General features: G+C 42.1%; 1 protein-coding gene across 3 annotated transcripts in view; it reads left to right on the forward strand.

Annotated features, from left to right (window-relative positions):
- The window catches only part of TLL1 (tolloid like 1), a 295,909-nt gene that overhangs the window by 259,081 nt on the left and 13,022 nt on the right, over positions 1-23,806 (forward strand). For 2 of the 3 annotated variants that reach the window (XM_019521749.1, XM_019521751.1), the window contains exons 17-20: positions 4,896-5,018; positions 7,461-7,586; positions 9,685-9,812; positions 21,538-21,751. In XM_019521749.1, the coding sequence (XP_019377294.1) occupies positions 4,896-5,018; positions 7,461-7,586; positions 9,685-9,812; positions 21,538-21,751 (591 nt within the window). The remainder of the gene's footprint in view (positions 1-4,895; positions 5,019-7,460; positions 7,587-9,684; positions 9,813-21,537; positions 21,752-23,806) is intronic. The other variant, XM_019521750.1, reaches the window with a different exon arrangement.

Genomic DNA, 23,806 nt, shown 5'->3' on the forward strand with positions numbered 1-23,806 from the left:
CAGGGGGCCCCTCAGAACACTTCTGGGCTCTGGGTGCCAACATCAGGCAGCAGAGGGGCTGGCTGAGGCACAAAGGTGCTATAGTACAGGACTATCTGGCAGGCAGCACCCCCCACCCCACTCTCCCATCCAGACCTGGTCACCATCTACACATGTGTTGTAGTGGTGTAAATTACTCCAGCATAGGATAGTATTGTCCAGGACAAGTACTATTTTATAGTGGAGCTAATTTACTGCACTCTAATATGGGCACATGTGTAGATAGTGACTTAGGATTGTTTTCTTCTGATTTGATCTATTTTTACCCCCCCCCTTTTTTTTTACAGGCTCTCCTAAGCAAAACTAAAGCCAGATATTGTTTAAATCTGAATCAAACTTTAGAGCCCAATATGTTTGCCATTCCCTTGTCTGAAATTAGGTAAAACAAATTTGCCATTCCCTTCTTCTCAGAGTAGTTCAACAATCCTAGCTGCCCAACTCACACTACTGCTAAAAAAGGAATGACAGGTAACTCACTAGACATTCCTTGATCTGGGCAGCATATGCTCTTGATCCATGGAGCAGGAGTTTAATATGGCCTGAAATTATCGGCACCCATTTTGACCTTTGGAAGCTGATATTTGTTCATCATTTGACTTGGACCTGGGTCTGTATTCCTTATTTAATTGTGCCTTACAAGACAATGTTTAGCAGAGTAGAGGTTAAAGTACAGTATGCTAGCATAATTTATGTCTGGTTCTCAGTGTATTAAGTACCTCTTGGGAAACATTTAAGGAACATACACAATAATCATAATAAATGTATTAAAAGATCTTAAAACAAGTCATAACCAGCCTAATTATACAGTCTGTAACCACCAAAAACATTTAGTCCATGGGGAAGCAAACTATCCATCTTGCAATACATATGCCAACAAAAGGTCCATGCAATGCTAAGCAAGAGCACAGTACTTTACCCAAACAACAGAAAAGCCAAGACATTTTTAAAAATAAACTGCTCTGAATAAATGGAAGGTGGTACATGCCTTAAGTACAATTAAGATATTCTTTTGAGTTTCCCTTGGAAGGAAATTGTATAACCAAAGTTGCTCAGCCATGAAAGTTAGCAACCTGCCAACTCAATATTGGTAGAACCCAAGTTCCATAAGTGTTGGAACAGGAGCAAGGGCAGGAGGCAATCTGAGCTATAAAGGATTTAAATTTCAGGAAGAAGGCATTGGTTTATGTCCTCTGGCAGGAAGTTGGGTATAATGTGCTCCCGGGTGTTATATAAGGGAGCAAACAAGGACCTATATTTTCCAATATTTGTAGCTTCTAGAATTTTGAAGGGAGCCAAATTAGGACCTCGCTGCAGCAGTATAACTTGGAGATGCCAAGTCTTATATGACTAGAAAAGGTGTTTACATCAGCCAGAATTATTCATGCAAATGGGAACGATAATCACCAATCCTAATCCTCAGTGAAACACTGAGCTCCAGACAGAGGTATAGGTTAAAGTTAACTCAAACTGAACAAGCTCTGTAACAGTCTCACAGATAATAATCATACTGCCTGAAAAAAAGCAAGAAATACCACCTCAGATTTACCAATCATGGTTTTCATAGAAGCCGCTGGACAGTCCAGTAGCTGAAATACAATGTGATTATTAAAGAGCAAAAAAGGGCTCTTTGCCCTTGCTTTACAGCTTCACATAATCTATATATCTAATGAAGCATGTAGGTAAGTGGATAAGATACAAAGCTTAACATCCCAATTCCTTCAAGGATGAAAGGTATGGGTGATGATGATCTTGGAGAATAGATGAGTAAACGGGAAAGACATGATAAATTTATACAAAATGAGTTGTTTGAGAAATACTTCTTAAAGACTTATACTCCTTTTTAAATTTACGAGTGATCAATTGATTTGAAATATGGCAAATTCAAATTGATATTTTTCCATAATTAGCCTATAAAACATACTACTACAAATTATCGCCTCAGTGTAAAGTTAAGGAGTATCAAAATTTTCGGACTTTTATTTAATAGCAATAGACAATTTTAGAATAGTAAAAACTTAGAAATGACTTTGGAAAGGATATAGTCCCTAAATTGTTATGGCATAAGCCAATTTCTGTGGAAGATTTGTAGGTAACTTTTGGGTCAAGTACTTTCTGTTTAGTGTTTGGTTTGGGGCAGTGATGGAGACAGGATACTGGTCTGTTTAATATATCATAGAATCAATGAGTCGGAAGGGACCTAGACAGATCGAGTCCAACCCCCTGCCGTGGGCAGGAAGGAGCACGGGGTGGGAGGGGTCATAAGACCCCAGCCAGGTGCCTATCCAGTCTCCTCTTGAAAATTTCCAGGGAAGGTGAGAGCACCACCTCTCTGGGAAGCCTATTCCAGGCTCTGGCCATCCTTACCGTGAAGTAGTTCTTCCTAATATCTAACCTAAACCTATCCTCCCTCAGCTTGTGGCCGTTGTTCCTGGTGACTCCAGGGGGGCCCTGGTGAACAGACTTTCCCCGAGTCCCTGCTGGTGGCCCCTGATAAGGTTGTAGGCAGCCACAAGATCCCCCCTCAGTCTCCTCTTGCAGAGACTGGAGAGATTCAGGTCCCTCAGCCTCTCCTCATAGGGCTGGCCATGCTAGTGGCCTCAACCATACTAGTGGCCATCCTCTGGACCCTCTCCAGGTTCTCCATGTCCCTCTTGATGTTCCTGGAAATTGTCTAAAAAATAATTGACTGCCTTCTGCATGAGACATTTCATATAGTCAATTTTGGTAAATCTAACACTTCAACAATTCTTGCAAAGTTACTATCCACCCAGGAATACAGGCATTGTGGATTGTGCCAATATAGAATTTCATCTTCATATAGTTAGTTCTCAGTATCAAAGACTGGCAAAAGGCAGGACAGGGTGGTACCTTACGTTGCATCCAGGCAAGCACAGACATGCATTATGTGGTGCAGCAGACCCATCTCTGGAGCCACATGCTGCATATGTAGGCATGCCCTGCACTGCTACTTTGCAGCACGGGAGAGTGTTTTTTGACCCCGGGAGACCCACACCATAAAAAAGCACAGTAGTGCAAATGCTGGCAGCACGCTGACCAAAACCAGAGCCTGGCCAGCTGTAGCCACACTCTCTGGCTGCTTACCATGTTCCCAGCTGCAGGAGTGCCATGGCTGCAGCTTCCTGAGGCCCCTAAGACTCCAGGTAAGGCTGCTGCGACCACCACAGTTGCTGGCCCCAGCCTCTCCTACCCTACCCAGTGTAACCCGCCATGCACCAGAGTGTGTGTGGCATGAGCATTCCCTGGGGACAAGTAACAGCAGCACAAGGTGTATAAGTCAAGTTTTGCAGCCAATTTTTGTGTCTTAAAAATCAAACTCAACTTATACAACATGCCCACATCAAAAATAGGGACTGAGGCTGGACTTGGCTGGGTTCAGCACTTGGCTGGTTTGTCCCTATCCCTTGTGAGTGGTGCTGATGGTGCCAGTTGCAGGGGATGAGGCTACATCACCTGAGCGCTGAGCCCAGCCCCATCTGTGTCCCCTGCGAGTGGCGCCAGGCTTGCAGGGGATGGAGCCGTGCTAGCCGAGCCTCAAGCCTGGCTCTGTCTGCTGCAAGTAACGCTGCCAAATGGCAAGCCTGGTGCCACTCTCAGGGGATGGAGTGGCCTCATTCCCTGCAAGCAGCACCAGCTCAGCACTCGGCAGCACCATTCTCTCAGCAGCTCCTTCCCCTACGAGCACAGTGCCACTCGTAGAGGATGGAATTGAGATGGGGCTGGGCTTGGCCAGGTTCAGTACTTGGCTGGCATGGCATTATCCCCTGTGAGTAGCGCTGCTCACATGGGAAGGGGCCGTGCCAGCCAAGCAGCAAACCTGGCTCTGACATACACTGTGCCTATGGAAATCCTTACCTTTCAGATCAGAAAGCTGGGGGTTGATCTATACACAGTGTCAGCCTAAGCACCCGTAAGTATGGTAATTAATCTGATACATCTGATGGAGCATTCATAGCTTCTAACAAAGTAGGCTACTTTCTGAACAAGTTAGTCGCTAAGGTGCTCTTCTGCTTTTCTTCTGCCTGACTTCAGACTAACATGGCTAACTATCTCTTAGTATCAAAAACTGACATGAATGACAGTTTTAATGAGTGCATACTAAAATCTAAGTGGAGGCTTGTAAAAAGAACCGAGATGGGCACTTGGTCTGAAATGTGCATTTTAGTTGATCGGAAGAAATGAATCAGAATTCCATTAACATGACCATTTTCTTCTAATAATACATTATTACCTCTTCACTACACTACTGCCACCCACATTTTCATAATGCACACTTATGTAGCTAAGAACATCTGTGTATATTTGTATGTGGTGGACCAGAGGCTGTTTCAGGATGATTTTTGATTGATAGCAGAACAAATGTTGTATAACTGTAAATTAGTTTTTAAGCTACTTTGACAGTAGAGAATGGTGGACTTCTGAATCATGCAATATGACCTTGCTTCTGGGGTGGCGGGGGGGGGGGAACAATGTTTAACATTCTTTGTAGAAAAAGTGATGGTTTCCTGAAAGCAGCCCTAATCATCTTTTTAAATACCACTTGTAAGTGTTGGGAAGATTAAACATCAAGCACAACATGTTGCTAAAATGATTCCATCTATCATGAGCTCTAAGGCTATTTTTTGTGGTTTGAAATTAGTATGATTATTTTCATGATTATTTAAAACAGTAACTAAATTCAGTGCACTTTAAAATGACTTTTCTTGGGGTCCTATTGTGGATGATTATTCAGTGAGCATTTAAAGAGAAAAATCTGAAATGTTTCTACCCTTAAGCAGGTTTGTGTTGGAGCACACATTCACTTTTGGTGCCATCCTGGTACATTTTCTTCCCCACAGACAAGAAAGCTTCCTGCAAAGAGAAAATTTTTGTTTTTGAATCATGCAAGAACTTGATACAGGTTGTTTCTTCAGGCCGAGTACGTATTATTCACAGACTGGTGGCCTCTGAGAGTCTCAGAGGTATGACCACATGCCCTCTGAATGGTTATATCTAACATTTTGTTGAGAATGGATCTTTCCCTGTTCTGAATATTGGGGGGAGAGGGTGGGGGACCCAACATAAAGAAAGCATCCATTCAAAACTGGGAGACTGATTTCCATCTGTCAGCATAACAAATGGTTTTGTTTTTACTCAGCAAAACATTTGTTTCTATAACTAATACAGACTAATTTTTCCTGAATTTTAAAACTGGGCTACAGACCTGATGGAAAATCTATACTGACTTGTAAAATGTGGGTAAGGCTTGTTCAACCAATGCATCCTTCATTAACTGTGGGCAAATAATTATTTCCATTGTAGTTTCACTAGGCTTCAGAACTTCTCCTACCTTGTGATTAATGTTTTGCACAATGTTGATCTCTGCAGGGATCCAGCACATGCTCATTCTTAAGGCACCTGTCCCTTTAGAGATTATTCTACAGTATACGTCTTTATTTAATGTTAATACAAATGTTTCTGTTTCAGACAATTTGGCAGGTGGGGAAAAGCAAAGGGCTTTTATTTATTTATCAAGTTAGATTAGTTTGACTGAACTTTATTGGAGTGTCTAACTTTGAATGCATTGATCTTACCTTCCATTTCTTTTTCTAATAGAAAAGAGCTACTAATATTTAGAAGAAAAAAAGCTGTAGAGTTTCATTTTCTATTGTCTTCTAATTTCTTGTGTGTTTCTCTCTCCCCTTCTTAACTAGCGCTTGCTTTTGAAAATATGAAAGATTAAAATGTTTGTTTGAATTTAGATTGATTTATGATATTGACTGCCTGGGTTGTATTGTTCTGCAAATAGCATACTTTGGAGTTGTTATGTTTACTTCTTTCATAAATAAAATTATCACAGATGTAAACCCTAGGATGTGCATTTTTCTGAACTATTTTCATTTTTTGAACTGCTGCTTAACGTTCAGATCAGTTTACATCTGCAAGAAGTGCTTGAGCATTCTCAGTGCAAACAGTTGTGTGATTTATATGAAAATGCAGTAGAAGCTTGGGTTTGACTTGGAAGACTTTCCTATAAATTTACATCGTCATCCTATTTTTGTATAGCCAATGTATTATAAGTACAAATTGCATTTATTGAATAGCTTGCAAGTCTTTTGGTCAAACTTTGCTTGCGTGTTGGTGGGTAAAGCTCTGATGTGTACAAGTTCTTACAGCAGATTTCTTTTGCTGTGCTATTACTTCAGCAAAGGTAGGAAGAAATAATATCATATGAGTTAAGCAATAACAAGAGACCTAAATTGTACATGGAAACTTTTGTATCTGTAGAAATCCCTACCGTACCAAGCAAAATCTGAACCATTGCATGTTAATTTTGTTATGATATAACACTTCCATTAATACATTGGAGGGAGCAGGAAGATAAAGGAGATATGCATGCTCTGAATCAATCTTACCTCCATAACCATAACCTGCTTCCCCATCCCCGCATGGTAAAATGCTAGAAGTTTGTGCAATGTGGTATTATGTGTGTGTGTGTCGGGACCAGTCTGCCAGTTTTGATTTAATTGACCTGCCCCACCTAAAATTACAACAGCTGAATGACAGGAGTGGTGGCAGCTGATGCCTTTTGCTGGAATGACTGCCTGTTAATCTAGTTTGGCTTATTTCCTTGTAATGATTTTGGTAGCTGTTAAACGCAATTCATATTTCCTCTCCTATTCCCTGCTTTATTTCTAACGCACCCAAAGCTCTTTTAAAAGATTATTCATTAATAAACAGAACTGTATGCTAAGCTGCAGATCTCCCTGAAACAATTAACATTGGGTTCTTCTGTATGCTCCTTAATAATCTATTTTGCCTTCTGAGGTGTTCGGTAATGTCCATGTTCATTAAAAATGAAGTGTATTTGTTTTTCTGCTGGAAAAAAAATCAACTTATTCAGAATGTTTTTGTTGAATAATTTATGTTTTTATAACCCACACGTGCAGAGCCTGAAACCTTGCTTGGCCTGATCACTATTGTTAAACTGTGGAACTGTTATTAGATCATCCTTCTACCATAGAAGCCAATATGAAGCACACAGGGTATTAAAACTCCCTGTTTGCTGAAATAAAGCTATTCTTGAGATATTGATGACATTCTTATCAATACATCCAGTTGGAAGAGCAAACATTGATGAGGGGTTTTTTTTCTTTTTGTTTTAAGCCACTTTTTTGTCCTTTTTGAAGACTAGAATAATAAATAAATCAAATATCCAATCAAATTTCTCTGCCATGATGCAAGTTTTCAGGTTGAACAATGAATGGGTAGAGCCAAAGGTACAATTATATTGCTATAGTGAGAAGCATGGCAATTAGTTTATCCTTATCTGGACTTAAATATTCCTATAAAGCTTTATGATTTTTTTTCTACAAACTGTGCATAGATGTGCTGGTCACAGAACCATGTTGTATATTTCTTAGACAAGGACGAGTGTTCTAAGGACAATGGTGGCTGCCAGCATGAATGCATCAACACTGTAGGAAGCTATGTTTGTCAGTGCCGCAATGGATTTGTGCTACATGAAAATAAACACGATTGCAAAGAAGGTAAGTGTTGGGGTATTTGAATAGCAGATAACAGCAATGCAGTTACCTTAGAAAGTTATCTTCATCTACCTTTCCTAGGCAAGTGAGGAACAAAGAAAAGTAGCTAAAGCACAGTATTAGAGAATGGGAGGTAAGTGTTCTGTTCCAGGCTTTCCCAAAGATGACTTGAGGAGCCTTGTCTATGTGGCTGAATACCTTGATTAACAAATCAGGTTACTTTGGAATGCAACCTTGATGAGTTAGGGTACTCACTGTAAGCAAGGACTGTCCTACTTAATTTTGTCTCAGGTAGCTGAGGCATAGTGCCTTTATGCAGTGTTAAACATGAAAGCCCCTGTTTACACTAAGTGTTTAATATCATGGTCAGATGCCATGAATCCGGAGGCTGAAGGCAGATGGCAGCACCTTAGGGTGGTGTTCCAGGCTACCTTTAAACTATTCTAAAGGCTCTTAAATAAGGAGAGTCCATGCATTAAAGGGTGTTAAACTGTGCTAAGTACCCATCTGTGCAACTTAATGTAATGCCACTCTGGGTGAGGGTTATCTTTAAGCTGCTCTACCTAACTCTAACTAGGGTGTTGTTAAACAGTCTGCTACACAGAGATAGTGATGAATCTGAAGTCATCCAGCAATCCAGGATGCATGCCTCCCAGCCCCTCTACCTATGGCAAGCTTTCCACCATCCCAGATTCCACCCACCCACATTAGGTATGACCCCAACCCATGTGGCACCACGCTGTTGGCTCCTAGGAGCCCAGGAGACCTATTCTGGGACCTTGGGCTGGGAGTCAGGCACACTGCCCTCCCCTCAGAGAGCCTTTGTCCCCCATCTGGGTGGCACTTGGCTCTCTTCTAGCCAGGAGAATTGGGGGAGAGGTGGCTATTCTTGAGGATGGTGGGGAGTACTGCCTAGTACCAAGCCTCCTGGGAAGTATGTTTTCCCTGAGTTCATGCTATCTCTGTGGTTAACCCCCAGTAGCTCTGCACTGGAAGCAGAGCCACTGGGCAGTGAGAGCATAGAGCCCAGAGAGGCATGTCTTCCCAGGTTTCATACTTTTGCCATAATTACCGCACCTTGCTCCACTTCCAAAGAAGGGGTAGAGTCCTGGCCCCTGCTCACCAGGCCAAGTAGTGGCAAATCACCGTTGTGCAAGTCAGAAATGACACTAAGCCTAAACCTGCAACTGCTCTGAAATTCTGGATCTAACTTTGACACTGCCTACCGTTCCACAGATTTAGAATGATTTAAAGATAACAGCATCCTAGGCTTCATGGGTAGATGCAGAGATTTCCTTTTGGTAAAAATTTGTTATGTCTGAGTGGTTCCATATGTTGATGATAGTTCTGCAAGTCAGGTGACTGCACACCAATATGGCTAATGAACTATGATTCAGTTGTCTCACCAGTAATTTTGGAAGATTAATACCTACCTTCTTCCAGAGTAATTGTGCTGCTTAAATCTCTGATATTTCTAAAGTGCTTTGAGAACATTAGAAGAGAGCTAAAGCAGGTGGGGTAGTTTTATCCGTGGGGTTTTTTTAGATTCTTCATGGTTTTATTTATTTGTAGAGGCACTTCCAATAATTCAGTTGTGACAAAGCACATTTCTGTAGCTAACCAGAATTCAGTGTCATTGTTCATCCAGTCTCAATAAATCATTTAATAATACTTTATGGGAAGACAGAAAACCTAATGAAAGGTTAGAAATACCATTAAATATTCTGATAGGAATTCTATTGTGGATTTTCCTTTTGAACTTTGTGACAAAGGCATAGTAAAGGAAATGGCAAAATATCAACTGTATTTAGATAAATGGTTTAGACTTATCCATATATATTATTTGCTTTTATAAGGTGATGTGATCCATTGTAAACAACACTGTAAACTTCATGTCCATCAGTAAACAAGGATTATTGGATTAATCTCCATAATGTGTTTGCCAAAGGTGATGAACAAGATAGTGGACTGAAGATGAGATTAGTTAGCTTCCTGAAAATCCTTTCCATTCAATGAGTTTCTGGCCTAAAAAACCCTGCTTTTCTGGTTACATCTTAATACAGATTTCCAAACTAACTGGTATTGTCATTATTTGGCACAGCTGAGTGTGAACAGAAGATCCATAGTCCAAATGGAATCATCACAAGTCCTAACTGGCCAGACAAGTATCCAAGTAGGAAGGAATGCACATGGGAAATCAGTGCTACTCCTGGTTACAGAGTGAAATTAGTAAGTTGCTCTAAATGTTGTTTTAACCAAATATCCTTCTTAACGGAACAATTGTTCTGAAAGGCAGTTATAGAAAAATCATGTTGAACTACATTCACTGATCAAGTAACAGTCAAATAGCTCCTTTTAAAACAATTCAGTTTTATCCACTGCTGACTAAAGTGCCTGTTCAATATTATGGGAGCCATGCATTTAAATGTGGTGCACAATTAACTGTCTGTGCATCCTGTGTATACTGTTTAGCAAAGAGCCTAAAAGCAAGGGTCCACCAGAATCTGTGTGGGACTATCATATAATTTCTACAGATTTTGCTGCTTTTAATATTCCCTCTAGAATGTGTAACTAAATGTTGTTAAATATCAGTTGCTTATGGTCTTAAATGTGGCAGCATTTAGCAAAAGCCTATTGATTTTTAAAATCAGATAATTCATTGTAAAATGTGTTTTAAAGAATAAGAAGAAATGTAATCAATACAAGCCTAAGAACATCCAGTGACTTAGGTGAAAATGCTAAAAGTTGTTTTTTAGTTCAAAGATTTGTCTGGAGTTTTATATTTCATTATTCTCATGGTTTTGAAAACATACACAATTCACATTAAAAATTCCAGATCCTCAGAGTAAGTGCTCTTTGTAGCTGTGCTCAGAATTCTCTAATGTTACAGACTTAGAATTGTTTTTTGACTTCAGGGTGTTCAACACCAAAATCACAACCTAAGTTCGCAAGCGGGGAACTAAGATGTCTGTTAGCTACTTTGCACCCTCCTTGGCATGTTTTTGGGATTGAAAAGGCCCCTGCAAAACTTAGGTTATAGTAGCCTCTGTAGGCTTCATGATGCATTTCTGTCTAAAATCTTCTCAGCTCTGCATGCTGTGAGCTCTCCCAATCCCAATATGCCCTTATTCAAGGGTTAGTAAATAAGCAAGTGTTCAGGCAGCAGCTTCTGCAGCATGTGTAAGGGGTAATCCTCTGACATTACAGAATTCTCAGGGACTCTGTTTCTCCAGCTGTTTTACTCAGCTAAGTAAATGGGCCACAGTAGGAATGAAGACTCTCTACTCAGAATTAACTGCAATAGTACATTTGATGATGATAATAATAATAATAATAATACCAGAGGAGATGTTTTAAGGGTAGAATTTATATAATATTCTAAGGTAACAGTAACGTAATAAGTCTACAGCCCAAGCTCTGCCAGAAATCTTCACTAGCAATAAACATTAATTTTACAATAGCAGGGAAGAAAAACACTGACATTAGGATCCTATGGCTAAGCACTACACAGAGTATAATAAAATCTTTGTCCTTATTTGTTTACAGTCTCAATAGAATAGATTATTTGGGAAGGAAGGGAGTATTTTTGCTCACATATTTAAATATATTTTATACAAAGAACATGTAACATATTCACTCAAAAGTCTCTGATAGCCAGGGATCCTGGTTTTCCCTGATATAAAAAACCCCACAGATTTTCTGATAACCTCTTCACAAATCTGTGATTAAAATAAAAGGCCCCCACACCCTTCCCTGGCCCTGCTGGTGCCCCTCACTCCCCCCATGGCTCTGCTTGTGCCTCTCATTTCCTCCCCTGCCACAGCCCCCTGGTCCTGCTTGTGCCCCTCACTCCCCCGCCCACCCTTGGCCCTGCTGGTGTCCCTCACGCCCTCCCACACCTTCCCCAGCCCTGCTGGTACCCCTCACCCCCCATTCATGCCCATGCCCCCCCACCCTGCCAGAAGGGACCTACAGCTGCCAGGGATATGGAGCCAGACCTGAAATTTCCTGTGCCTGACAGAAGGCAGTGGCTGCAGCAATGAAGACTAGCCTGGCTCCCCCCACACCCATGGCTGCTGAGGGCTCAGGCGGGGGTGGGCCTGGCTCCCTGCTGCTGTGCACACTCCTGTGGGGCAGGGGGACCCACGTGGGGCTGCAGATGGCTCATCTGGGAGCAGGGGGTGGGGCTGGCTCCCCATCTCTGTGCATAGTCCTGAGGGCTGGGGGGGCCCACACCCCCCAGATCTGTGTGCAGGGTGGGGGTGGGTGTGAGTTGCCCATGGTGGCCTCAGGCTCCTGCCCTGCTGCCCTCTCTCGAGGCCTCTGCAGCCCAGCAGGCATTACCCAGCACTGCAAAGAACAGTGGAGCTGCACAGGAAAGCTGCTTGCCACTGCAAGCTCTGTGCTGCCCTGGCAACACATCCTCTGTGCATGTGGGGGCAGTGGAGACGGCAGTGTGGGGTTGTGCCCCTCATTGCAGCCCCATGCACACAGGGGATGCATCAGCAGGGCAGCATGGATCTCACAGCAGCAAACGGTTTTCCTGTTCAGCTCAGCTCTTCCCTGCAGTGTTGGGTCATGCGTGCCAGGCTGTGGAGGCCTCAGGGGAGGGCAGCAGGGTGGGATCCCGAGCCTGCAGCGAACAGCCTGTGCCCTCCCTGCCTGACACACAGATCGGGGGGGTGCAGGTCCTGCCTGCCCTGTGGGAATGTGTGCAGCAGTCTGGAGCTAGCCCCACCCCTACCCCCTAAACGAGCCACCCACACCCCTATCCTAATCCCCACTGACCCAGCCCAGCCCTGCTCAACTCCCTCCTTCCCTCCCTATGGGGGCCTCAGTTCCCCCACTTACCTGCAGGAGCTGCTGTCTTCAGGCTGCCTGCCTGAGCACCCTCCTCCCATTCCCTCGCATCCCTTTGCAGACTGTAACTTTGCCAGCCTGCAGAGGGCTCGTAAAATTTCAAAATCTGTGGGTTTCTCTGCTAAAATGAGAAATCTGCATTTTAATCCAGTAAGGGGGGAAATCCATGTTTTACTCCGTTTTTCCATGGGAAACAGAAAACCTAGATCCCTGCTGATAGCATTCTACATACATATTCCAGGATTTAGACTTATGTAAGTTGCCAATGACTTGATTGCTCCTAGTCATAAAGAGGCTGTAGAATAGAATATAACAGACTAATCTAACAGGAATAAAAGACAAATAGCACCAAATATTGTCATCTCAGAGTGTACTGGGCTCTAGTTGTTGATATTGGTTGTGTGGGTTCAAGTCTATTAAACTGTTCACCATAACAAAATATTTATACCTGGTGGACAGAGTAAGGGGGTAGTACTTGTGCAAATTTTCTCTCCATTCACAGGGTAGAATGGGGTAGTTTTAAATGAGGAGGATTGCGTTTGTGCTGGCTCCTTCCAACAAAAGAACCCCTTCCCATGTTATTTTGTTTGTACAAGACCTAACCACAAGCAGAGCTATATTCTTCTAAAAGTCCTTTCAATGCTCATAAACTCTGTAGGAAAATTATGCATTTGAATTTTCTTATTGAAATATTATTTTTCTTTTTTCCCTAAGAAGGGGGGGAGGGGAAGTTTAAGTCTTTTCCGTTTGTTCCAATTTTGGAAATTTGAACCCTAAGAAAATTCAGTATTCATCCATTGAAAGTTAATTGGAATTTGGCACCTAACACTCTTATGACCTTTTGAAAGGCTGATAATTAAATATTGTGGAATGCTCATTTAAAATAAGTCAAATGTTTGAGGGTTGATATTTATGAAACTGGAAGCTCAGTACTGTAAATGTTTGCATGGAGGAAGAACGCAATCCATTAATATAGTAAACACAATTGTGAAATAAAATAATCATGAACGTTGAATATGGCAGTATATTAATGCATTCAACTAATAATGCAACACTTCCATTTTATATAGATATTTCTTATTATGCTTCCAAATCAAGTTTGACTTTATTCCTACTTTTACCATGCCCTAAAGAAACTCAGAAAGGACAAGCTTCTGCACACTAGAAAGAAAACAAAGTGAGTTCTGAAACTGCATTATTTTTGCATTCAATGTGCAGTGCCTCATCTTTTCCTGTGACTGCTCTCAGGTTTGATGATAAGTGAAAAAACTCTTCCTGGTAACAGTAGACTGAAGCATTCTGTGTAATCAAGGAGACCAGGAAAGCATGTACGTGCACTCTGGAATTTTTGAACTCTATGTCCTAATAATAAAAAATGCCTTTGAAAATATCTTTGCACCACAGAGAGGGGGAGAGAGCAATTTTAACATGCTTTTCAACTTGATACTTATAAGAGAGGTTGAAATACCCAGTGCATCCAGTTCCCCATAAGGGCTACCAAAATATTTGTGCTTAATTAGAATACTACAGATAGTACTGCCTGTCCAGTGGCCAGACAATATGTAGAATAAACATTGTCAATAAAACGAACAGTAAATAGAGATTTTTTTTAATAGCTATTTGGGGCCAAATTATCTAAAATACTTGTCCTGACTAAGCAAGATGAAAGGGAAGATGCAAAGGAAGTGGTTTAATTAGGTTGCAAATTTACTAACTGACCTGAAGACACTACATGGAATTAATAATGGAGTGAAGATCATGCGTAATTATTTACTAGTTCCAGCATTTTTGAGATGGCTGCCTTTAGTTGTCCTTCTTTCCTGTCTGGTCCCAGAAAGGTGCCCAGGATTAAGGAGCAATTTCATAGTTTCATCCTTCCCCTATATGCAGCACTGGTCAGGCTGCAGTTGGAGTACTAAATCCAGTTCTGGGCGCCGCAGTTCAAGAGGGATGTGGCTAGCATTGAGAGGGTTCAGAGGAGGGCCACTTGTATGGTCAAGGGGCAGTGGGGCAGGCCCTATGAGGAGAGGCTAAAGGGCCTGAACCTATTCAGTCTCCATAAGAGAAGGCTGAGAGGGGATCTGCTGGCCATTTACAAACTCACCAGGAAGAATCAGCGAGTATTGGGGGAGGCTCTGTTCCCCCAGGCACCACCTGGGGTTACTAGGAATAACAGCCACAAATTGTTCGAGAGAAGGTTCAGGCTAGACATCAGGAGACATTACTTTACAGTCAGAGCTGCCAGGCTCTGAAATGGGCTCCCAAGTGAGGTGGTACTCTCTCCTACCTTGAGAGTCTTCAAGAGGAGGCTGGACAGATATTCGGCTGGTGTGATATGACTGTGGCACCCATTCCTGCTTGGGGCAGGGGGTCAGACCTGATGATCTGTTTAGGTCCCTTTCAACCCTAAGCACTATGAAACTGTGAAACTATGAAACTTTCAGTGTTCCTCCTTTGCCAGCTGTTCTCAGGCAGAGGTAGCATTTATCTGTTGCACACTTTTTTCACCTTTTTGCAAAACTTAAGACCTCAGCAAAGCTGAGACAGAATGATACCACAAATACATGAACTATGACAATTGGATGTGCTGAACAGCTGATACAGAAGAATGGCTTTTAGACTTGAAACCAGGTTCCTTCTAAAGTGGGGGTGAGGGGCAGGCCAGGAGCCATGCTGTGCAATGCAGCAAGGCTGGCAGTGGCACTGGGAGGCCCCCAGCGTTCACCTTACCCTTCAGAGCCACGCATCCCAGCACCACCACCCACATGAGGGGGCTTAGGGCTCCCGGCCTGTGCCCACATGGATGAGCAGTATGGGGTAGTAGTGGGAGGTCTGGATGAGTCTTGGTAATATGACATCTCAGATTTGGACAGCAGATGGATGCCTCTGTCCCCCACAGAAGAGAGTCTTCAACCACTGCCACCCATCACTTCTTATTGGTGGTTGTGGTCTTGATCCTTCCCACCTTGGGGAGGTCTGGCCTATCCTCATCCACCAATAGAACGTGCTCCTCCCCCTGTGTTGCTAGGGCTCCATTTCTGTTCTCCAGGTGAACTTCTGCAGGTGGGAATAAAGATTTCTGTTTGCTGCCAGAGGTCACAAGCTTCCAGCTTCCACCTTCCTCAGAGTCTATGTTCTCTCCCTTCTCTAGTGCAGCCTTTGACAGTACTTCCTCCACAGTCCTGGAGATCTTCTCCAGCATCAAACTGACCAATTCCTCATGGAGGAGGATGCTTCAGAGCCTCACCACCTCCTCCTGTAGCTCTTTTGCCTACTCCCTGAGAGATCCCACCAGGATGCACCGCTCACCTTGAAGGCAGTCCCCCACCCAGCTGTCACCAGAAGGACCTCGCAAGCAGCAATCTCCACAATGCCAAACCTAGCCTTGGGTGGAAGCCTCTATGGTGATTAGTTCTGCCTGGACAGACACCTCATAAGTGCAAGCAGAGGCAGTGGCTCCGGCATTGCAATATCCTCCAGCCTTTTCCATGGGTCTCTTAATCTGCCTTCTCTGTCTTACAGCCCTTCTTCCAAGCACACCTTCCCAAGTAAACTCACCTGTAAACTAGCCTGTTTACTCTTACCTGGTCCCAAAAGGTTCCTCTTTCCTTGCTTCTTCTCACCAAGCATAAAGGCTCCTCCTCAAAGGAGCAGGGGAGGGGGCAAACTGACTTGTGAACTGACCAGTGAGCTGCCTGCAGACTGCTCCCCCTGTTTGTTGCCCACCTTCTCCCTTCTACAGCACTTCTGTTCAGTTCCTGCCTGGGTCATATACCTCCCCCTGGGTCATGTACTCCTATATCCAGAAGTAGGGAGGTCTAAAGCAGACATAATCTCCTTTTTCCCCCCGACTTGTTGAGAGAAAAATCTCTTCACAATATTTAAACTAGAGGTGGCACGTAGGCTAGGCAACTGGTGCCACCTCAGTCAGGGGGGGCATGTGCCCCCCACAGTCACCAGTCAGTGACCTTGTGGGGGAATCCCACTATGGTCAGTCTCGCTGATGGGGGTGGGGATCCCCATGGCTGATCATGCTGACCTTGAAGTGGCTACAGCGCTTCATCAGGCACTCCTACTCCCCAGCCGGCACTCACAGGGGGGTCGCCAGCGCTCCAGCCTGCCCCTCCCGTCACCTAAGCGCAGAGCGTGGTCTGTCGGGGGGTATACCAGCACTTTCAGGAGCTACATGGGGTGCACCCCCTACATATTGCCACTGGCACATAGGATACTTAGAAGTGCAGCTATGTGCCTCTTAGGGTTTTAAGGAATAAATACTTAGGTACTTAACTCCTTGGGTGAGTATGGTTTTTTAATTCTGCCCAACATCAATAATATTTAAACTATTTTTATAATGTTGCTGCTTTTTAAAATAGTTCTTATCTTACATCATTTCTGTTTTGGAAACTAGTGTAAATGAAGCTTAATTTGAGATTATTTCTGACCAAGCACCCAGAGATGCATCTTACTAAAGGAGAAGTAGAAAGAATGAGCACTTATTTAAAATTCAATGGAACAGCCATCATATTCCAGATTTGGTCTGTTCAATCATGAATGCTCATTAGCTATAAATATTATAATTCTTTTGTGCTGCGGTGCTCTGCTTTTAGAATTACATTATTAAAATGTAAAAAATTAATATTTAAAAGAATTATGCTCAACCCATCAACAGAATCAAATTCCATATTCATCTTGATTCAAATTAAGCAAAAGAAACATTTTTATGTTAATTTTTTATTACTGAATTTATATATGAAAAATGTTTCTGGAAAACAGTGTTCTCAGCCTTCCCTGGAAATGTGGGAATGTTATGAATGTGACTATAAGCCAGTTTCTAATATGTTCCAACACTAGTTTTAAAAAGATTACTTGTTTTAATGCTTAATGTTTAAAATAGTTTAATATCAAAGGCTTGTTTTTTTCTTAAATTGCTTGGTTCTATTCGATTTGTTTAATGACTATTAAAATGGATTTGAAATTGTTTGCATACTCTTTGCACAGAACAGTGATTTTAGATGTCAAAATAACGTGCCTTAAAAAGAAAACCATTGTTGAGTCCTAGCTTTATTATCCTAATGGTAATTTAGTATTTGAAAATAATAGCCTTCACACCTTATTCGTGGCAAAAAGTATTTCTTAATTGCTGGCATTTGAGATGAATAAACTGCAGTGAAGATTTCCTTTTAAAACTAGGAACAGAACTAAGGATTAGAGGCTGCCTTCAGATCACATATTATATTCCCAATGGCTTTCATATTGGCTATATTCAATACTATATTTAACCCTGTCTTCCAGCTTCTCCATTTTTTTTTAATCCATAGAATATTTTGGGGGTCCAAATGACAGCCATTTATTTGGCCATATAAAAATTAGAACTTGATTAAGGTTTAAGGGCCACTCTACACTGCGGATAAAAGCACAATGGGATTTAGTGCACCATACACGCAGTTGCACCTCTTGCCATGCCACACTAGCATGGTAGGAGGTGTCACAATGGAATCATGCATTAGATCCCATTGCAATTTATTGCCAGTGCAGGGGGAGCCTAATCCCAGTCTCCCCCTACATTGGCAAGCAGCAAGCTCTAACATCTGGGAGTCTCCTCCGTTGAGGGGCTCCCAGCTTCAGAGTCACCCCATGCTCCCCCTGCAGCTGGGAGATGTAGCTGCCTTGATCTCAGGGGTAGGTGCATTAAATCCTTGGGCCTGACAGATCATGGCAGCTGTGATCTAGCCCTGGGGGCTTCATGCACCCTTGAGGCTGGAAGTCTGACTCTTCTGTTATCTCCCAGCCCCAGAGGCTCCTGCCCTGCCCCCTCTGCCCCCACCCCCCTGGGTCTGGGAGATTGCAGTTGCATCTCATGGCTGCTGGGTCCTGGCACTTAGAGGCATGCTTCCAGGACCCAGCATCCACAGCTGCCAAACTCTGAGTCCTGGCAGCTGCAGGTGCTGCTGAGACAGAGTCAGAAGCTGGTAGGGCTGATAGTCCCCTTATCTGAAGGCTCCCAGCCTTCGCTGGACATGGTGCACTGTTGCAGCTGGGACCCCCATCTGACAGGGCTCCCAGCCGTAGGTCAGACCCTGCTACACGTGCAAATTAAAGCATGATAGCAACCAGCTATAAAGTTGGTAAATATTTTCAAGGTCTAACTTTATAGCTCTTGGAGCTTTTTATGGCATTGTAAGTACTTTGCAGGTGTAACTGGTCTCAAGATAATTGTGCAATTAACCAATTAATTGTGCAATACCTGTAATGTGTAGAAAGGGTCTAAGAGTAGCAATAGAAATAGCTAAACAGTTGTTTTTTATGGGATCTGTACTTCCATTCCATTACTTGGAAAGCTAATTCTTCCTGCAAATACAATGTGTATCTGGCATCGTCATTTTGCTCTTCAGTTTTTTATGAACCAGAACCATTTGGAATTTCTTTGCCTTTTCTCAGTGTCAGTAGCTATAGCTATATGCATTTCCTTTTGGACAGCTGTTAATATTAAGTGCCATCACATTTTATGTTGGCTGGTTTCCACGAGGGATTCAGCCGATTAAACTTGCTTTGATATACAAGATGGAATCTAGAGTTTATTATGTTTGTTCAATATTTTACTGTGTTTGGTTTTATTCCTTTTAAATATTGCTTCTTAATCTTCCAGATCTCTTTGCTGGAAATCCTCAGTGCTTTAGGGGTTGTTAACTCTTAGAGTGCTTTTATTATGTTAATCATAGCATAACATTTTAACCATAAAATTGATTATTAGAAAATCACTTACATTGAATTAGCTTTCAATTGTAGGTTCAGTGTGCAAATATTAAGATAGGTTTATATGAGTTTTGACCTCTCAGTGCTTACATGAGGGCAAAGCACTTGAGTCTAATTGACCTCAAGTGACATATTAGTTGCCAGTCCAGTGGACAAGCCAAAGAAAACCTGTGGACTGGACTACCTCTTGTTTCTAGAAGTGATCCCTCTAAATCGGGTGTCCAGTATAAACAAAGCTCCCAAAGTTCCTATAACTGTATACCAGTAGATCTAGTTATTTTAAAAGTGACTTGTAGTTTTGGATGTTTTAATTTTATGGGACTCAACAATAATGGATCCATAGAGAGTACAGTGGTGCAGTTGCATCCTCCTTTGATTTCTGCTCCACCCAAACTTTAAAACTCAGTGCCCCAGAGAGGCAGTAGCATTTCTGTTCAGGCAATGCTGAGGGTGTCAACTGACTTCATGTCTTATTCTAATATACCTGATTCCTGCTAATCTCTCTTTACTGGTGCTAATGCCCCTCTCTCTATTTTAATGATCTTGATGTACCATTAATCAAATTATCCTTTCTTCTGCAAGGTTGCTGTCTGATAATTATTCCTGGTAATATCTCTCTCCAATTTCAAAGCCCTGTTTTTAGTTCTAGCTAAACTGTTTTTAGTTCTAGCTAAACACCTTGAATCAGGTGTGGTAACATTAACTCCAGTGAACATTAACTTGGGTGTGGATATGATTGACAGTGAAGTGTTAGATGCACTGTCAGGAGGCTCAAGAAGGCTAGATTTTGTTTTATGAATCTGACTAACAGATAAACATTTTAAACATAATGACTATAGGACTAACAAAACAGCATTTTGGACTATTTTTGTCTAGTTTGTTGTGTTTTTTAATCTTAATATATAAACCAGTAAATTAGTGCACCTTCCAATGAAGTTAGATTTGTTTTTGTTTTGATCTTGTACTGAATAATATAACACTGAGATTCTAATGTATTAGTAAATCTTCTAGTTTCTCTCTAACTGGAGAAAAATGTATGTTATGTGCAATGATACACCACTACAAACCCATTTTCAAAATATTAGATCTGTCCTTGAGACCGAAAGACTTAAAATTCCCTGATTTTTCACGAAGTTGGATGCATTTGGGTACCAAAATTGAGTCCTTTAAAATCTTGGACAAACAATTTACTCTGCTGGACCGTGAATCTGGAATCTTTCATAAACACGGTGTTCATACATAACTTCCATCATCATTAGGAAGAGCTGTGAGAGTCTCTGCGTGTTCAGATAAAGACTAGAATGAATAATACCAGGTGCATCTACCCATGTAATTAATGCAGCTGAATAAACTCTGGTGCAATTTGAGCTGGAGTAAACTAATCCCAACATCACCATCTGCAAGTGCCTTTAAGCACAGTAATTTACTTCACCTTTGGATAGTACCTGTGTCTAACAGGACTATCCTACACGCGAGTAAATGAATTTACTGTGCCCTAATTTCAGTGCACATGTGGACATTGATGCTTTACAGTGCAGTAATTTAGTCTACTGTGCAGTAAAGCACACATGTACATGCACCCATTGTGTGGAAACTAAACTTAAGATGGATCTAAAAGAAAGCAAGCTTGTGATCATCAAGTTTGGATCATTGCAACAATTCTCCCTGAAAATTGAGGGGAATTAAAAGTGAGTCATGTTGGGTTTTTATTTACAAAGTTAGTCAAAACCCCTTTTTTGTCCTTTTTATCAGACCAGTTTCCTTAAGAAGTATAGTTTTCATTTGTGGAGTGCAGCCTTATATATCAATAATACTGTAATTATAAAAATGAGTTTATATGACAGTTTTCAAAGGACCATGTTGTATATGTTTTTACCTGCAAATAGTGAAGAAGCAAATATATAAAAGCACAGTATGTTTCACAGATGTTTCAGGGCCTCACTTCTAAGAGGAACCAATAGATTTTCTGCTTTCTGATTTGTTTTCAATGTTCTGTGAAATATGGAATAATCCTGTCAACTAATTGTATGAATTTAATGGAACAACCATGGTATTCCAGATTTGCTCTGTTCTGTCATGGATATTCATTGGCTATAAATGCTCTAATCCCTTTCATGTGAAGGGGCTCCCTGCCAACTTTAAAATTCACTGTCTTCATTATTACTCGGCTTTCTCAGCATGAGCATGTCATTCAAAATTCCAAGCTTTATAACAGAAGCACAAGTACATGTGCTGTCTTAACTAACTGCAGACTGTTGAAAGCATATTTAAAAGACATTTGTTACTGTGTAAAAAATAATGTATATTGGATTCTTAATAGTACTAAACTTTTTTTTTCCAGACCTTTAATGAGTTTGAGATAGAGCAGCATCAGGAATGTGCTTATGACCACTTGGAAGTGTTTGATGGAGAAACTGAAAAGTCACCAATTCTGGGACGTTTATGTGGCAATAAGATACCAGATCCTCTCATTGCTACTGGAAACAAAATGTTCCTTCGGTTTGTTTCTGATGCATCAGTACAGAGAAAAGGCTTCCAAGCCACACACTCTACAGGTCAGAAAAGCAGGATGTCATTTACTGGTAGCTTCTCTTAACTGTTTCAGATGCAGACATTCATTTTTGTCCCTTTGTGAGCAGAATTATTTAATAAATGTGTGGTATGAGTTAATCTTTAAAAAAAAATAAAAAAATTAAAGGCAGCAGAAAAATCTAAACTTGATTATGTAGGAAACATTGTCAGGATTCTAGGCCTAACTATTTTTATCATTAAAAAAACGTCCAGCACATTTATATTTGATTATTTTGTTTTTAGAAATTTGGAATTTTTAATGTTAATTATGTAGCTGAAAGTAAAATAAATAAATAGGTTTCTTTGGAATAAAATCATCTAATGGCAAGAATAGGACAATGGCAAGAGCAGGACTTACTTGACACCGTTCAAGTAACTTGACCAAAGGCATACGGTTAATTTTGAAAATCTCTGTATTTAGAAAACAGATTTTAAAGGAATCTTCAGTCTAGGGCAGGGGTAGGCAACGTTTTTTGGCCAGAGTGCTGAAATAACCACAGTGTCTACCTTGGAAGGTGCCAGAGTGCCGACATGCCAGAGCAGCTGTTTGCAGCCTCCCTGTTGCAGCCAGCCCACGGAGCCAGGTCTGCTTGCAGCAGGGCTTGCAGCCTCCCAGCCACCTGCTGCGAGCAGCCTGGGCTCCATGGCTGGCAGCAGCTGCTTAGAGCCCCGGGCTGGCAGTGGTGTGCCAAGCAAAATGGCCTTGCTGACCCCTGGTCTAGGGCCTTGTTACATGGTAATTTTGGACAGTCTTAACCCCTGGACTGTTTGCACATTAACACCTGAAACTAGTTTTAAGCACTCATTAGCCAACTCAAAGTTATGCCACTCCAGGGCAGGATTTTCTCTGATCTCTGTCACCCAGCTTGTGTTACATTAAGGTATAGCCACACTAGGCATTGATTTCTCAACCTTTTTTCATTTGCGGACCCCTAAAATTTTCAAATGGAGATGCAGATCCCTTTGGAAATTTTGAATGGAGATGTGGACCCCTTTGTATTGTAAGTGTGGGTATTCAGATACTTTGATTAATCTTTTGCAACCTGCCCCCCCTCCCCTGCTGGTCTGGATCAGGCCCACTCCACCTCCTCTTGCCCTCTCCAGGATTCCAGATTCCTGCTCATTGCCTCCCCAGCAAACCATGGATCATCTCCTGAGATTCCCTGTGGTACCACACTGCCCCCCACAAGATCTGGCAACATCAACACCAGAAGCAGTGGCCTGTGCAGAACATTGGAAGCAGGCCGTAAAGAAAGGATTGGAGACACGAAGAAGAAACTCCACACCCCTCCACCTGCACCCCCTTTACTTGTGGCTATCTCACCTGTCAAGGGGAGCAGGCAGGAAAAGGTTAACTTGCCTGCCTGGCCACTGCCACCCCTACTGCTGCTCTCTGCGTTGGGTTCAGCCTGGAGAAGAGCAATGGTGGCAGCCAGGCAGGCCAGCCAGCCAACCTTCCCTTGCTTGCTTCCCTCAGGACAGACAGTGTGGACAGCCACAAGTAAGCAGAGAGATGGAGGGGAGTGGGGAACCCCAAGGAGCAGGGAGAGCCCCAGGAGTGGTGGTGGGGGGAACTGGAGACACCCTGGGACAGAAGCCCAGAATAGGAGGGGAGGGGGAATACTTACTTTTCAGTCCTCCTGGCCCCTGCTGTCCTCAAGTGTGACTGCTACCACTAACACTGATCAACATATGTGCAGCTCACAGTGTAACCTGTAAGAAGACCCTTTAGTAGCACACTTAGAGGCGATGCCTCAGTGGCTATGTTTAGAAAAGATTCAATAGCCTCTAATTTTATTTGTACTGGAGATTCTTAAAGATTAGATATATCACAATCTTATCTGTTTTTTCTCTTCTCTCTTTTAAATAGGATATGGGGTATAGGTTAAACAACTAATACTATTTCCTCTGTTACCAGAAAAGAATGATAGCAGGGATCTTGGTTTTTGCTGATTTAAAAAAATCTCCAATTTTCAGTTAAAGGAAGTAACCCCAATTCCACATTTTTCCATGATTAAAATGAAACCTCTCTCTCTCTC

This window comes from Gavialis gangeticus, unplaced genomic scaffold, assembly GCF_001723915.1.
Source record: "Gavialis gangeticus isolate Ggan-Ray unplaced genomic scaffold, GavGan_comp1, whole genome shotgun sequence".
NCBI classification, from domain to species: domain Eukaryota; kingdom Metazoa; phylum Chordata; order Crocodylia; family Gavialidae; genus Gavialis; species Gavialis gangeticus.